We start from the raw sequence: 15308 nt of genomic DNA, 5'->3' as shown, positions 1-15308 counted from the left end.
TTTTATTATGATTGTGCATCACATTCTGGTCACCTGGACTATCTTTTGGCTTTGGCCTAAATCTGATTATTCTCAATCAGTAGGATTTATTGGCTTTTAAAAGGCATAGCCTGTTAACTTTTAAAGCAAGACCATTGAATAATACCTCACATATCAAATTTCTAGTTATAGATGTAACAGGAATGTTGCAAGCATGCCACCTGAACACGTTTGCCTTATCATTTCTTTCCCAATCTATGCTTGTATTTTCCACCTCCCTTTGTTATCATCAATATCATCACTGGATGATAAAATAATAGTAGAGAGGTATAACACATAATTAATGTAATTGTGTAGACTTGAAGTGAGAGACAGAGCAGAGCCGGAGGAGTTACAGTTCCAGAATCTCTTGCTGGAAAAGTAGGATCATTTGTGAAGTCAGTTATACAGGAAGTAAGGGTAGGACTTGTCTGTCTAAATTTATGTCTATAATGTGAACAGAAACATTTGTTGTGTCAATACTCTTTATAGTCAACGTAGAGGAATGAAATACTGAAAAGGTCAGTCTCATCTGGCAATAGACATCTAAAACCAGACAAACGAATAGATGAATTGGGCCTTGAAAGTAATTGGGCCTATTTTTCTCCAGAGATTATAAATGCAATCTGGATGCCTGTTTTGGATGTGAACATTTACGATAATGTAGATACATTATTATTAGGTAGGATGAATCTTACTGGCAGAAAGTACTGCACTTTCTCTTATTTGTAAATGTTCCTAAAAGGAATGGCACACAAAAATTTTGCTATTTGGAAATAGCAAATGCTATTGGAATATTTTTGATATTCCAGTTCATCTGCTGGTCAGCAATCACTTTCTCTTTTAAAATGCCCAAATCAGTGTGCAGCAATACTAACATTACAGTGAGGTGTAAACCGGAACGGTCACTGATAGTTCTTAAATCCAAGATCTGTTTAAGCCCAGCGTTCTGTCTCGAGCAGATACTTAGGGAAATGTTTAAGATGTAGCACATGTAGTGAAGGATCCTTACTCTGGTATCTGCTCTCAGCTTTTCAGAGTCAGCAGTTTAAGGAATTCCCGAGATGAAAGTTGTATCCGGATCATCATGTTAAATAATCACCAATTTAATTTTCCTGTGTACTGTTAGATTAAAAGCATCTTTTAATGACCTGTTTGCTGATTTCTCTCATCTAAAATGATGTTGTATTCTGAGGCCTAAAAACAGCAGATTTATTACACTTACCTTTTGAACAGAGGCAAAGAAATGTTACCTAATAATTCAGTGGTACATACACACTTATCTGCAGTTCTATGATTATTTTTATCCTTTAATGTAAACTGAAGGAGTAAGCAGATTGCTTATGAAATGAATACAAAAGGACTAGATTGAACAATATGGCTAGGATCCTGTCTACAGCTACATCCCTAGATGGCCTCAAACCAAGTTGCATACAGTTCAAACTGTATGTTATACTGGTATCAAAAACTAGGGTTTAAGCTGTAATGTGGCTTGCAGTGGCCCTAAACTGTCCTTATGTAGGATTTTGTAACCATGGCATACCCAAAGATCATGTTTAGATTTTTATTCAGTAAAAAGGATATAGCTAAGCTAACGTGAAGGCCAGCTGTCAGTGCTCCCAGCTATGTACTCCTACCTGTACCAGCAATGGTATTTATCTTATTCTCTGAGTCATTTTTGAGGTCTAATGGCAGAATCCAATTTTAGTTTCTTATGTATCCAAGATAATTGAATTTTTTGCGTTTTTTCTGGTTTGACAGCTCAGCCTCTTAGCATTCATTATCTGCTTTTCAATGTCAGCATCTTTGGTTTAAGCAAGTCCACTTGATCTTTTTTTTCTGACAAAAATTGCAGCAGATGAAAAAGAAATCTCTGTCACCAGTGAACTAAGCACAACAATGCTTCACAAAGTTTAAGTGCAAAGTATCAGCATGAATAATCTTGTGCCTTTTTGAAAGTAAGACACAAAAACAAACAAGCTGCTTAACATGTACACTTAAAAAAGAGCACTGAGAGGAACTTGACTGCTTTCCTTGTTGGCAGGTGGTGTTACCCGAATGACTGTCTCGTTGGTGGTGATTATGTTTGAGCTAACTGGTGGCCTGGAGTACATCGTACCTCTTATGGCTGCAGCTGTCACAAGCAAGTGGGTGGCAGATGCCTTTGGGAAGGAAGGGATCTACGAGGCTCACATTCACCTGAACGGCTACCCATTTCTGGACGTGAAGGATGAATTCACTCACCGAACCCTGGCAACGGATGTCATGAGGCCAAGGCGTGGTGAAGCTCCGCTCTCTGTTCTGACACAGGACAGCATGACTGTGGAGGATGTTGAGACATTAATCAAGGAGACTGACTACAATGGCTTTCCAGTAGTGGTTTCTAAAGACTCAGAGAGACTTATTGGATTTGCACAGAGACGAGAGCTGATTCTTGCGATAAGTGAGTAGAGAGTTATCAGTGTGCCTATATGACTGATTTTAATAGGGATGGAGTAGAATGTTACTAGTATTATTCACCTTGCAGAATGGAAAAATAAGAACCAAAGCTAGCTTTTTTCCCTAAAGTTTGGCTTTTACTAGTTGCTAGGAGTCATAGTCGGAAGCACTTTTGCAGCATACCACCTGATGGACTTTTGTGGGCTTGATTTTGTCATCCCTAACAACAGTGAAATACAGTTCTGCTAGAGAACAGAGAGAAACCCAGCTCATAGGGCCAGAAGGTTTTGTCAGAACCTGATCAAAAACCACTGCAGTGCTGAACTTCCTGAGGTTCATGTGCTCTCGGTGGCAGCAGGGGCAGTTGTGAACCCTTGTCACCCTGGGACAAGGTACAAGTCCCCACTGCCACCTGTGCTTTTTTCTATTGCAGTGTCACCATTTTTCTCACCTGCAGCCTGTTCACAGCAGGGATGTAAAGCTTTCCTCTGGAGGATTTTGATGTGACTAGATCTCAAGGTTTAGTAAAGATGGCTCACTTTTGTCAAGGGACTGGTAGATAGCTGGTTGGTTACCTGAGACCCCAATCCAGACCATTACTAGTCTTAACCCATCAGATCCTTTCCCAGTTGGCCTGATGGCTAGGTGGGGATTGTAAAGGCCAGTGTGTTGCATGAGAGCAATTGTTTACACCTTCTCTGTACCCAGGGTATCCAGGCCTTCAGAAGTCTGCCTGCATGGGCCAAATCAACGCCACAGCCGGCTCCCAATTTGGGCAGTCCTATAGTTTCAGTGTTCAGCCAGGTAGGCAAGCTGCTGCCTAGCTGGGTACGGCTGCCTTACGTTGTACAGAGAAGTGGAAGGTTTTCAGTTGGCTGCCCAGCCTGGAATGTCAATACTCAAATCTCCTCGAAGTGGAATTACTCTTCTCTGTGTGAGCCTGTTTCATTCCTGTGGTACAGGCAGCTTTAAAAAGCTGTTGGGTCAGATGAATGGAGCTGAGGAAACTGCTGTACTCCTTAGGAAATAAAATCCATGAATAGAAAATCAGAGCTATTTCAGAAGCTCACTTTCTTGCTCACAAGGAACTTTTTGCAAAATTAGAATAAGACTTGGAAGAACAGTGCATGCATTTTTTTAAAGAGGTGTTTATTTTAGTCTCCTGGATGTAAAGAGATTCAGTCCAAGTGATTAGAGTCAAAAATTATATTCATTTATTTAAAGGTGCACAGCTGTTACTTGATTCCTCCCTTCTCATCCCATATCAGAAAGTTATTACTACTGAGATGCTATATGTAAGAGAAGAAAAGAAATGATAGAGTCCAGTTTTCTCCCCATAATACATTGTGCAGCGTCCTCTTCAGTATGAAATGCTTTTCTCGTTTTTTTCCTTCTGCTACATAATTCGTCATTTCAACTACAGAGAAAAGAGTTTATGAACTCAATTAATTTTGCATTTAGTGTGGGAATCTAACTTTTCTGCTAATATCCCACTATCACTGGTTCCTCCTTCCTCCCTCCTTCAGAAATAAGGGGGAAAAAAGTCTCCATAAGGGTATGATCCTCAGTGTGCCAGTTTCAATAGCAGAGGGCTTTAATGACACCAAGATTAAGTCCAGAGCTTATAAAATAAATAAATAAAACACTTATAAAATAAATAGAGTTTGTATTTTATGGTGCTTTTGCTAATGATTTTCAAATGTCTTCTGTATTCCCTTGTGAGAAGTAAAAAATCTTAATTAGATGCGTTTGGCTTGCCCTGTTTCTGGTTTGTACTCTGTGTACACCATGTTGTGGCTGTAACACTAGCTGCCATCCTAACTTCATGGGCTTTTGAATTTACATTGCAGGGAGGCAAGCAGTGGAAAAAAATGCATGGAGTGAAGATGTGGGGCCCTTACATTAAAAGCAGAAAGATCAGACACTGTCCGAAGTGAGTCAGAGAAGTCTGAGGAATTGACTCTTTTGATGTAGCTCATAAATGGCAACAAGGTTGAATAGGCTTCCTAGGAGATGTGCGAAAAAGTCCAGTTATGCACTGATAACAAACAAATTAATTAAAAATAAACTCAGCCAGCAGTTTTGATCAAAATGTTTTCCTGTTGGAAAACTGTTTCTTTGACATCCACATTTTCCAGAGGAAAAGATACTATTTCAGCTCTAATTAAAAGTGTCTCTAATAGGATCTGAGGCAGAACAGTGATTTAAAATCAAAAACTTTTCTTCATAGATAAGTTTTCCTAAAAGCCTCTGTTGTCAGAGACCTTTGATGACCTTCTTTCTCTTGTGCTGAGTATGACAGCTCCTGATTTCATTCTGTACTAACTCTGTGATAAAAGGTTACTCTTTCCAGTACTTCATAATTTTAGGTGGGTATGGTTTGTGTCTTTGTGACTTAAAATCTGGATTTAGTTTCACTTCTCTAAAGGCATAGCGTATGGTTCCAATAAAGGGCAGGGCAAAACACTGATTTTGTACCATGCTAGCAACTTTTTGCTAGTTAATCCTCTTTTACTGAAGGGCAAAGTTATTTCTCATTTACTGCAGAAGATGCCACTACATATACCTAGTATGTAACCAGAGAGTGTTGTGAATCTCCACCTCAGCTTGCTTCATAGTTGTATGTTCATGGAGCCATGCCCTAAGTCTCCTTAAACTATAAATTTATTCACCAAGAGACAAACATCATGCGCAGTGAAGCATCTTTTATTTCTCCTGTTAAGGTTCTTCTCTGTTGCTCAACCTGACAGCATGCAGAGATGCTGGAGTTATGTTTGGAAACAGTCTAGCCACATCTGTACAGCGCTTTAAGCTAGGGAATTAAGTCTTCTGAAAAGCAGGGTTACCGAGCTTGGCTGATGCATGGGTCTGGCACAACTGTTCTGCTTCAGGGCCCAAACTAGTATCTCTTCTTTTGCTGCGTTGTGCCCTGCGGGATACCTGCTCACTTGGAACTAGCTTTGGTACCTCTATGTGATGATGCATTGCACTACATAGAGGTACAGTTAAAAGTAAGAAGGCTCAGCTGTGGCTCCGTCCTCTTTGCCTCTTTCTGTCAGGAGGGAAATTTCTCACAGCCTTAAATTTTTGCTAATGTCTTTAGTTCCGGATGATGTACCATATGTGCCGATTAGTGGAGGCAATCTCGATGACTTGATGTCAGCCTTTGGAAAGAAGAAGTGGCAAATCTGTGGCAGCTGATGTTCTGGAACATAAAAGCAAGTTTGTTAGATCCAAATCATTAATTCTCTTGCTAGAGATCTTGAATATTTGTTGACATTAAGTAGGTGATTGTTGCAGTGAGCAGAGAACAGACTGTCAGTTCATGTTGCTGCAGTCTGTACTATTTGGAGTTTCATGGAATGACAGGTATAATGTTCTACTGATGCCCATTTCGGTAACAAAATGTGCAATGTAACAAAAGCACGTAACACACTGTAGGACTGGGTAGGATTTACTAGGCAGGCACAGATGAGGACACCAGTGTACATCTCTATGTGACAATTTACTATCAAAGGCCACAACGTCCTAAAGCAAAATATCCAACCTGTCCAGAATGTCCAGCTGTCATTTAATAGGCAAAAAAAAGAGACTATTCTGTCCCATAGGAGGTAATGCAAAGAGCTGCTATCGGTTACATCCTCTGCAGAAACAGAACAACTGTGCTCAGGGGAGAGGGAGTCCGGCATCCTACCAGGAACTGGGACACCATCTTCCTGGAGTCCCTTCTCACTCACAGCCAAATCAGAATCTTTCTCTGGCTCAGTAAATCTTGCATTTGCAGTGTGGTGTCCCAGGGGTTATGCTGGAGAAGTACTCTGACTCCCGCATGTAACTGACTCCTTGGATGAAGGCAATAGCCGGTCAGTCCTGTGTCAAATACCTGTTCACACACAACTTTCTGCCTAGTGATCTGCCTCTCTGTGGTTTCTTTCTTACTATTCAGGGCACTAAGCACACCACAGAATTGCCTCTGCTCCCCGTAAAATGAATGACAATTCCATTTTTAATTGCTCAGAAACACCTTCGGGAGGATTGCTTCATTCTGATGATTTTTCTTGAGTGTGCAGGCAGGTTAGGTGAACTTAGGTGGTCAGAATCACCCTTTGGGAATAGGTGTCTACATTTTGGGTGACATCTAATTTACGTGCTTAAAGTGAGGAGAATTCGACCGCTAAAGCTCTTAAATTTGTCTAGCTTCAGAGGCATCATACAAAAGGTAGAGTCTTGGACAGCATCTGTGTGGCCTGCATTTCCCAATGTGGAGTCAAAAAGATCAGCTTGGTTAACACAGGGTGTGAACTCTGAACTCTTGAATACGAGAGGCACAATTCACATATGAGAGAACTGATTCACTCTCTCGCCAAGACAAGAGCCCTCCGCATAGATTGCTCTGTAAAGCCAAACATTGTCATCCGTTTGCTTTGCTCTTTCTGTTAAGCCGTGTCTATCTTCCTTACCCATTGACTACAAAAATCACTTATTCTTCTGTTTTACCATCACTCTAACTCTCCTATCCAATGAATTTGCATACAAACTCTGCCATTTTTACGATGCTGCCAAATATGCTCAATAGTCCTACATCACTCGCATTTCTCTAAAGACATTTGACTTTACGAAGTGAAGTCATGGCTTTGGCTAATCACTGTTGCCCAGGGTCATTGCTGCCTTGGGAACAGGAATGTGGTCACTAAATGCTTGGGCCTATTGCTTTCGTTACAGCTTCAGGAAGGAAATACCTAGCTGTCAAGGGTTTTTATCAAGGGGTGGGTGCTACCTTCAGTTTGATTAATGTTACCTCTTACCACAGATCATATATCAAAGAGCAATGCAGGCATGCTTACATTTGAAAATTAGATGTATAAATGAAAACGAGACGAGACAAAGTTAGCATCATTCCTATAAATTGCAATAGGGCTCATAATATGTGGGGTGAGAAGGTTGAAAATCATATACCATAATGATATTAGGTTTGAGCCAGCATGGCTCTGATTCCAGAAATATTACAAGACAATGATCATTAAGGGAAAAAAATACAGCTGTAACATTTTGGAAATCATTACTGTCTACACATTACAAGTCACAGAAGCAGGTTTCTGCACATTGATTGATGGAAATGAGCTCCAAGAATATATACATATCCTTTGAGTACATCTGATTTTCTGTACCTCTCAAGAACAGAGGCAACCCATATTAATCAAAGATGTTAGTTCTAGCCATTTCCAAGAATTTAAATAAAATATAGAAAAAAAGAAAGAATTAAACCGTCAGAGGCAAACATAAGATACACTTATACTGAGGAGAGAGACGGCATTTATTATTTGGAGTTTCACATATTGTCAGCAACCTGTTGTGCTGAGTAGAAATGAGGTAAATACTACAAAGAAAATAAGCCGCTTCTTCAGTTCTTAGAATTATTGTGGAGGTGTAGGTTAAAGTGAAAGGCTTATACTAATGATGTAAAAACTCCAGGCGTAGTTTTAAGCGCACTTCATAGGTTGCTCAAGGTATGAACGATAGCTTTTGAGCTCAGGAAGGTGGTCAAATATGTATTGTTGAAAAAGATGTATTAACCTCATTTACTGCTAGATATTGTTCTTCCTATTACTATTTTTCTTTAAGTAGGAGGCTTATTTCTTTCTATCCTGTTAAAATGTAGACAAACAAACTTTATTTGAGGAAAAGAGTGCAAAACAACAAAATTCACCCTGCATCCCAGAGATATGTGTGAGTGTAGAAAAATGCCCCCACAGCCCCCAGAGTCCCAGGATGTGAATTTGTCTTTCACTAGCATCATGTTCATAAATCCACTCACCCTGCCCAGATTTCCCAAACACCACTGAGAAGTTTGAGAATAGATATACTCCTCTGAGTTGACTAGGACCAAGTTTCTGCTGTACTTCTCACAATGGAGGAAATGATATAATCATTTGAATTTGACAGAGTTTGGTTTAGTGATGTTAGGGAACACAAGGAACAGCATGTTTATTCAGGAAAATATTATCACAACCAAGCAAAAAGATGTGCTTGTAAAAGCATTGTTTACATTTGTATCAGAATATATTTTTGGACTACCAACAATGTCACAAGGAAATTCAAGGGTTTGGTTGTAGTCTCGACTCCCAACACCTCAGCAAAGACAAAAGGCTACCCACCTTTGCTTTCCAAAGGAGGATAATTTTTTATTATTATCAAGCCTGATTCACTATCTACATTGATCTTTTTGTTGTACAGAGAATGCAAGACAGCGGCAGGATGGGGTAGTGAGCAACTCCATCGTGTATTTCACTGAAGATCCCCCAGAACTGCCACCCAATAGTCCTCATCCTCTGAAGCTGCGGCGTATTCTCAACTTGAGCCCGTTCACTGTCACTGACCACACGCCAATGGAGACAGTGGTAGATATCTTCCGAAAACTTGGACTCCGCCAGTGTCTTGTCACTCGCAGTGGGTAAGTAGATGCACCAGTCAAGCACACTTACAGAACCTCAGGAGTTTTTCTTTAACATTAAGAAAAACACCACTTTTCCTATTTAAAGCCAAGAATAAACAGTAAGTAATTAATCAGCACCTTTGAGACAGTTAAGTGAATATTTTTGTCTATTTTGTGGATAGAAGGACTAAGGGATGCAAGTCCAGTGTCTCTCCAGCACAGCAGAAGAAATCAGGGTCAGAACCAAAACTGCCCTTTCCAGTTGTCATGATTCATGCAGTTCTCCCAAATCCTTAGTGCATTGTCTTTTAGATAAGATAAAGATAAATACAAAATAAACACTCTATTAGAGAGTCCCTCTCTATTTTGTTCTTCAGCAGAGGAAGATCTGGCAAAAAGTACTGTTTGCAAAGGATGGGCCTGTTCCTAGACATGCAGCTAGATTAGATGCTTATGAAGAGTATGATAAAGATATCAGTGGAGGGAAACTAGTCTGCTCAGCTTTTTTTTCTGGAAAGTGGAAAGGCACATAAATGAAAAGGCCACAAGAAACAACTCAAGAAGTGGTGGCAAACATGAAATTAGAAGAATAGCTAGTAGAATAGCTGCCTTGTGTGCACTAGAAAAAACATCCCATAACTCTAACTGGATTTAAACTATTTTGAGAGCATTGTTTATCTCAAGGTCTAGTGACAGGAACATACTTTATGATAAGATAGCAAAACCAGAACCATCATTTTCAAATGCTGAGGACTAAAATTTAGACTCCTATAAAAAACCTTTTTGTTATTCAAATATGCTTCGTATCAGCTGTTACAATCAATGCAGTGTGCTCAGCTTCAAGAAAATAAGGGCCCTTACTTGGGATGGAGATTTAGGTCCTGATTTTAGGTGCTTGGGTTTGGAAATTTTGATCTTGAGCTGTAAAACTTCCGTGAAGGGAAAAGTGGGATAATTATAACAATGACATGGTTCTAGAATTCAGTACCTTCTGGCTTTCAAGGACCGGAAATAAAAACCTTCAAGGTTGAGGGTCAGAAAATTTTTAGCACTCATAGGCCTCATTTTTCTTGGCAGATACAGTCCATTTAGGATCACAGTCCTAAAATTGTACTTTCTCATGAACATAAATGAGAAAATATCACTCAAAGTTGAAGGAGTTACAATGTCAGATAACGAGAGTTTCAGAACATCTGTGCTTTAGCTTAAGTTTGTGTACCACTAAATCTCGTGCTCAGGTCATGTTGCCTCGGTTGTGTGCTCCTCACTCAGAGCAAGTAATTGCAGCTCCTCACTCAGACGTTTCCCCAGAAAAAGGAGATAACAAATGAAAGTATTTCACTTCATGATCTTGGCTGGGGTAGTAAAAATACATGAGGTGAGAATGCTTTTCATAAAAGATAATCATTGGGGAATGGATGGGATGGACAGTGTTATGTGGAAGCACTCATAAAATGTCCCTGCAGCTGAACGAGAGAAAATGGATGATATATACCATGATTGCTGACCTTTCCTTTCTTTTTCTCCTCTAGGAGGCTGTTGGGTATCATAACTAAAAAGGATGTATTAAGACATATGGCTCAAATGGCAAACCAGGACCCTGAATCTATCATGTTTAACTAGACTGGTAAAGGAAGAAGAGAGAAAGTAATCTCAAAGGGATCCCTTCTTGATTAACACAAAGGCTATGATGTTTGGCATTTCATTTTGTTTAAAGAGAAAATATAATGTGGATGAGAAATGGCCCAATATGCCTCTGACAGAGGGAGTGTATGCGGGATGGCACTTATTTAATGATGTAGGCAGTTTAGAAGCTCTGAGCAGCTGCAGACATCAAGCTGTGTTTCCTTAATGAGTTTCCTAACAGCTCAATTGGTGCATTTGTGGGTGTAAGTAAGTGATGTGGTGCTTAGAGGAAAAGAGCCAGGAGCACCAGTGGGATACATCAACATTCATAGTAATTCATGAGGCAGGTGTGAAGACTAGCAGACACTGTTTGTGTACAAGTTATGAACAGATACAAAGCTTTGTGCTCCACACTAGAGAGTGTGTATGAGTAATGTCAGTTGTTTTTGTTACTGAAATCATGGCTATTTACTAGCTACTGAATTATGCTATTTTCACGAGGAAAAAAGCTATCATATTTAAAAATGATAAATTTCATCATCTTCATTTATTTTTGTAAAAATGAAGCAAATCAGGACTGGCGTTAAAGGAGCAAGAACACACGTCATTTCACTTTAAAGCATATTGTCCCCTGTTTCCTGCTTCAGTCCTTTGAATTTTATACATCATTTTTGTCCGTCAGTTTCCCTTTATTAATGTTAAAATGTAACTTATTTGTAAGCATTTATTATTTCTCTATGCAGTTTTGCATACAGATACTGTAAAACTTAACGTTAAGTGGTTTGCTATGACAACAGGAAAAAGCATAAAAGCCCATGGATGAATTTTTCACAGGCAGAAAAAAGACTGCTGTCCACCTCTCAATGTGAGCGACAAGAGATTCAGTCTCTCACCTGTCTCCCCGTGTGTAAAGGAGCATCATCATTTTTCACAGACTAATGAAGTTCTGCATTGATTCTTGATTCTCCATTTTGTTCCTTTTCTTCATTACCATTTCTTGGCCTTTGTCTGCACCTGCCAAGAGATTATTTAAATTAATTTAACAGAGCTACAGACATTTATTCTGTAGAAGATCTACTCTTTATGCTGCTTCCACCAGTTGTAGGACTGTGGAATCCCTCTCCACAACACTTTGTCTGGATAAGTGATCAAAAAGATTGAGAATGTAAACAACAATAGCAAAACTTTAATTATTTATCCTTTTGCTCCAAGAACACAAGATTTAAAAGCCCATGCATGGTAGGGACCTCTGAGACCACTGAGATAAGAATGCTGAAATTTCTTAATCTTGTCTGTTACTAAGAGATGCACTGAGTCAACATTGTCTGTATTAATATAGGTTTACTTTAGTCAGTACTGCTATCAGTAACAGAAGACCAAATTCTACTTTCAGTAACACAGAATACACACTGCCTAATATTTTGTTTCTTCCTAAAAGCTTAAAGATAATCACTGGAGAGAGTTTGGATCCTAACTTAGATGACCTGCAAATCTTCTTCAGGAAGGTCTTCTGATTCTCTGAGAGTTCAGGCTCTTCATTTAGATGTCTAAGACCTTTGGCACCTTTGCTCATCTTCATACAGATAACTTTAGCTCAAGTCCACGGCATCCAAAAGGTCTTCAGGCATGGAGTTTTAAGTGAGTCCTTTCATACCAGAAGAGCCTGTTGCTTGCTACAAAAGCCAGACTGTTGAGTCAACTTGTAGGCAATGTGCATGATCACTGTGTCCCTGAACAGAGACAAGAAGCCAGGTGCACCCTAAATTAAATGCCCAGCGTTACATGTCACCAATTTCTCGTGTTGTCTCCAATGACCCTGCTTCCTTCTGGTGTCCCACTGTATTCACACAACGTATGGCCCAAATTGTTCAAGTAAAAGAAACGGAAGTATAGGGATAATTTTAATCTGCTAAGTACTCCATTTAACAATAGCATCTGAAGAGATTGACATAAATACATGTAACTCTGGCCAAAGCCCATAAATATTTCAGTGTGTACTTTCTGCTAACTGAACATCTGCAGTACAATGCATTATTAAAGGAATATTGTTAAAACTATGTAAACTATATGACCAAGCAAACCTTTTCTTCTGAAACTAGGAAATGATACACAATACTGTTGTTTCTTGTGTTTGTCTGTGAAGCAGTCATCAACCGAACTCATAAAAAAGCAACCAAAGCAACCACCACAACTCATAAAAATTGTATCCCTTCATTTGAACAGAGATGTCACCTGAAGAATCAATGAATTCCTGTAACTAAAACCAACAAGAAGTGTAGTACAACTATCAGTTTCTACCCAAAACTACTGAATCAAAGGGATTTGGACTGAGATAAGTAGCTTGACTTTTGAGGGCAATCTTATTCTAAAATTAAAACTGAAAGAATTGTGGTCTATTTTTCCACTTTTAAAAATGTCTAATTTGAATACATACATATTAGATTAACATTTTATCCATCTCCCTTTATGTTTACACAGGAAACAGATTAGCATACTCTCCCTACCTGAACGCTTTTAAATAACTCTTCTCCTCATAAGTCAAGAGAAAGAAGTTGGAAAAAAAATCCCTTTTACCTGCTGTTTTAGAGCAAACTCTTTGCTAGATGTAGGTCAGGGAAAATGGCAGGTCTAAAGCCTTCTCTCTTAGCCAAGGAAATTTCAGTCCACAACACATTTGCATTTAGTCCATGGCAGAGCTAACTCCGAGGAGTGTTGATAGTACTGAGGGCGATGTTTGCTAATAGTAACCAGGATAGAACATCAACACTGAAAAAATTGTCATTTCCTGAGAAAAATGACAGATAACTGAGCTAGCTGAGATTAAAATAACAGTGACTAGAAACTCATTTGGGCAGTGACTTACTTACTTGGGTTATCAGCTTAAACTCAGTCCAAGGCTATGCACAGGCAAAATCCTGAGTGGCTAATTCCTGTTAATACCCAGAGGCCTGATCCATTAAAACCAAGTCAGCCTTGTGATATCTATCTTATCACTTAGGCTTATTCAACTGCACATGAGGAGCCTTAAGGATTTAAGAATGGGATCCACAAAGCCATCATGGTGGTTTAAAAGAAACACCAGGAAAGGAATTGAGACTCATGCACTTATTGCAGGTGCAGGCTGACCCTAGGACTACCGCCCAAGTAGAAGGCAGGTAAATGGGAGTCCAGCTCTTTTCTGTGAAACCTGTTCCTCTTTAGATGGAACGGTTAAATATTTAAAGGGTCAAAGAGAGAAAGCTTTGGATGTATAACTAACTGTATGCATGAGTGGTTAGACTGCCTCTCCTTGTTCCAATGTCTGTTCAAAATACTTTAAAACATCTTAGGGCAGGGACTGAAATCTAACTCTCCCGAAATGGCACAGGAATAGCTAGCTTCCAGATGCTTAGCATTATCAAGGCTGAGGTGGTGCTAGAATGACAAGGAGAGCTTTGAAACCGGACAGACTTTGCTAATTAAAAAACTTACTTAAAAGTTCAGATGCTTACAGAGACAGTCAGCAGCTGGCTGCAAGTTCTTCTGTTAACTTTCCGCCATCCTGTATTGTCTCCATTGCTCTTTTAGCCTCAGTGGCTGAATGAGAAACTCTCTTAACATAAATTAAGAACACACTTTTCTCAAAAATGCGGTTCTAATGAAATGATTTAATGTAATTCCCCATAACAAGCCCATTATCAGTCAGTGTTTTCCATCTGTATTCCCAAATGTGTCTCAGAAGTTACTGAATAGACTCCAAGAGGCATATATCTCAGCCTTAAGTATTTATTTGAATCTGTAGAACTCAAGATAGAGTTACAGAGCCTGATTAATCTAAGAAGAGTTTCATAGGAACTTTAGGATATAGTTCTCAGTTTATACAACCACAGTTCAATTTTGCTGTTCAATCTGTTGGACTCCGATGATGTCAAACCAAATGAGAGAACAAAAAATCTTTCTTTAAATGATGCAAGTTCAGTATTGTACCTTTGTTTTGCATGGACTGTGTTAAGTTACATTCAGCTTCTGATGTGTACTTGAAGCAATCCGCACCAGAAAGTCTATTATAAAAGTATAGAACATGGATGATATTAGCCAGATCCTTTGGCTGTCACTGTAATACCAGCTATTAATTCTTATGCTTTGACAAAGCAGAAAAGAAGAATGTTAAAAAATTACAGAAGACCCACTGATTCAGTGTTGGAATGACACTATAGTTATGAATATTGTTTTGCTTTGTTTTTTTTTTAATTGTAGAAAACAGTATATATGTTGCACCTTATGAAAAATGATGTTTGGAGTCTATTTTTCAAATAAAACTGACTTACAGTACTGGAAACATTAGTGGAACATATTAATTGGAGAGGCATTTCTTTAATGTGTCTGTGTATGATATTGAAGTGTACCTTTCCCACCTATAAGGCTAACTCAAAGCCTGATGAATGATTGAGGATATCCAATTCAGTTTTGAATGGTTAATATTACGTACGTAGTTAGCAAAGTCCATGCAGTGGACTTCAAAGAATTGGTCTTGACAGCCGGCTGTTTTATTTTCAGAGATAAATGCTGTAATTCATCACCTCAGCAGTATAAATTCTTTATTAAAGAAACCTAAAAAGAAATGAAAAAAGACTTCTCTTACTAGGCTGGTTTGTTTACAGTTGTCTTGAAACTTCTTTAAAGGTAAATGATGCAAAGCCCTTACAACTTCAGATTTTTGTTCATATTTTTTCAGTTGCATTTGAATTTGGAGCTATGATCAAAAAACTGGAAAGAGTAGGTTCCATCCTACACATTTAATTGGATGAAACAT

The 15308-nt window shown here is 38.9% G+C and overlaps 1 protein-coding gene across 2 annotated transcripts in view; it reads left to right on the top strand.

The window, feature by feature from the left end:
- The window catches only part of CLCN4 (chloride voltage-gated channel 4), a 48719-nt gene extending 34039 nt beyond the window's left edge, over window positions 1-14680 (top strand). For both annotated transcript variants that reach the window (XM_009683679.2, XM_009683680.2), the window contains exons 10-12: window positions 2063-2461; window positions 8692-8908; window positions 10423-14680. In XM_009683679.2, the coding sequence (XP_009681974.1) occupies window positions 2063-2461; window positions 8692-8908; window positions 10423-10513 (707 nt within the window). In that variant the 3' untranslated portion in view covers window positions 10514-14680. The remainder of the gene's footprint in view (window positions 1-2062; window positions 2462-8691; window positions 8909-10422) is intronic.
- Window positions 14681-15308: the final 628 nt, after the last annotated feature.

This window comes from Struthio camelus, chromosome 1 (assembly GCF_040807025.1).
Source record: "Struthio camelus isolate bStrCam1 chromosome 1, bStrCam1.hap1, whole genome shotgun sequence".
In the NCBI taxonomy this organism is placed as follows: domain Eukaryota; kingdom Metazoa; phylum Chordata; class Aves; order Struthioniformes; family Struthionidae; genus Struthio; species Struthio camelus.
Note: the sequence above shows the minus strand (reverse complement) of the source record. Positions and strands in the feature narration are given on the sequence as shown.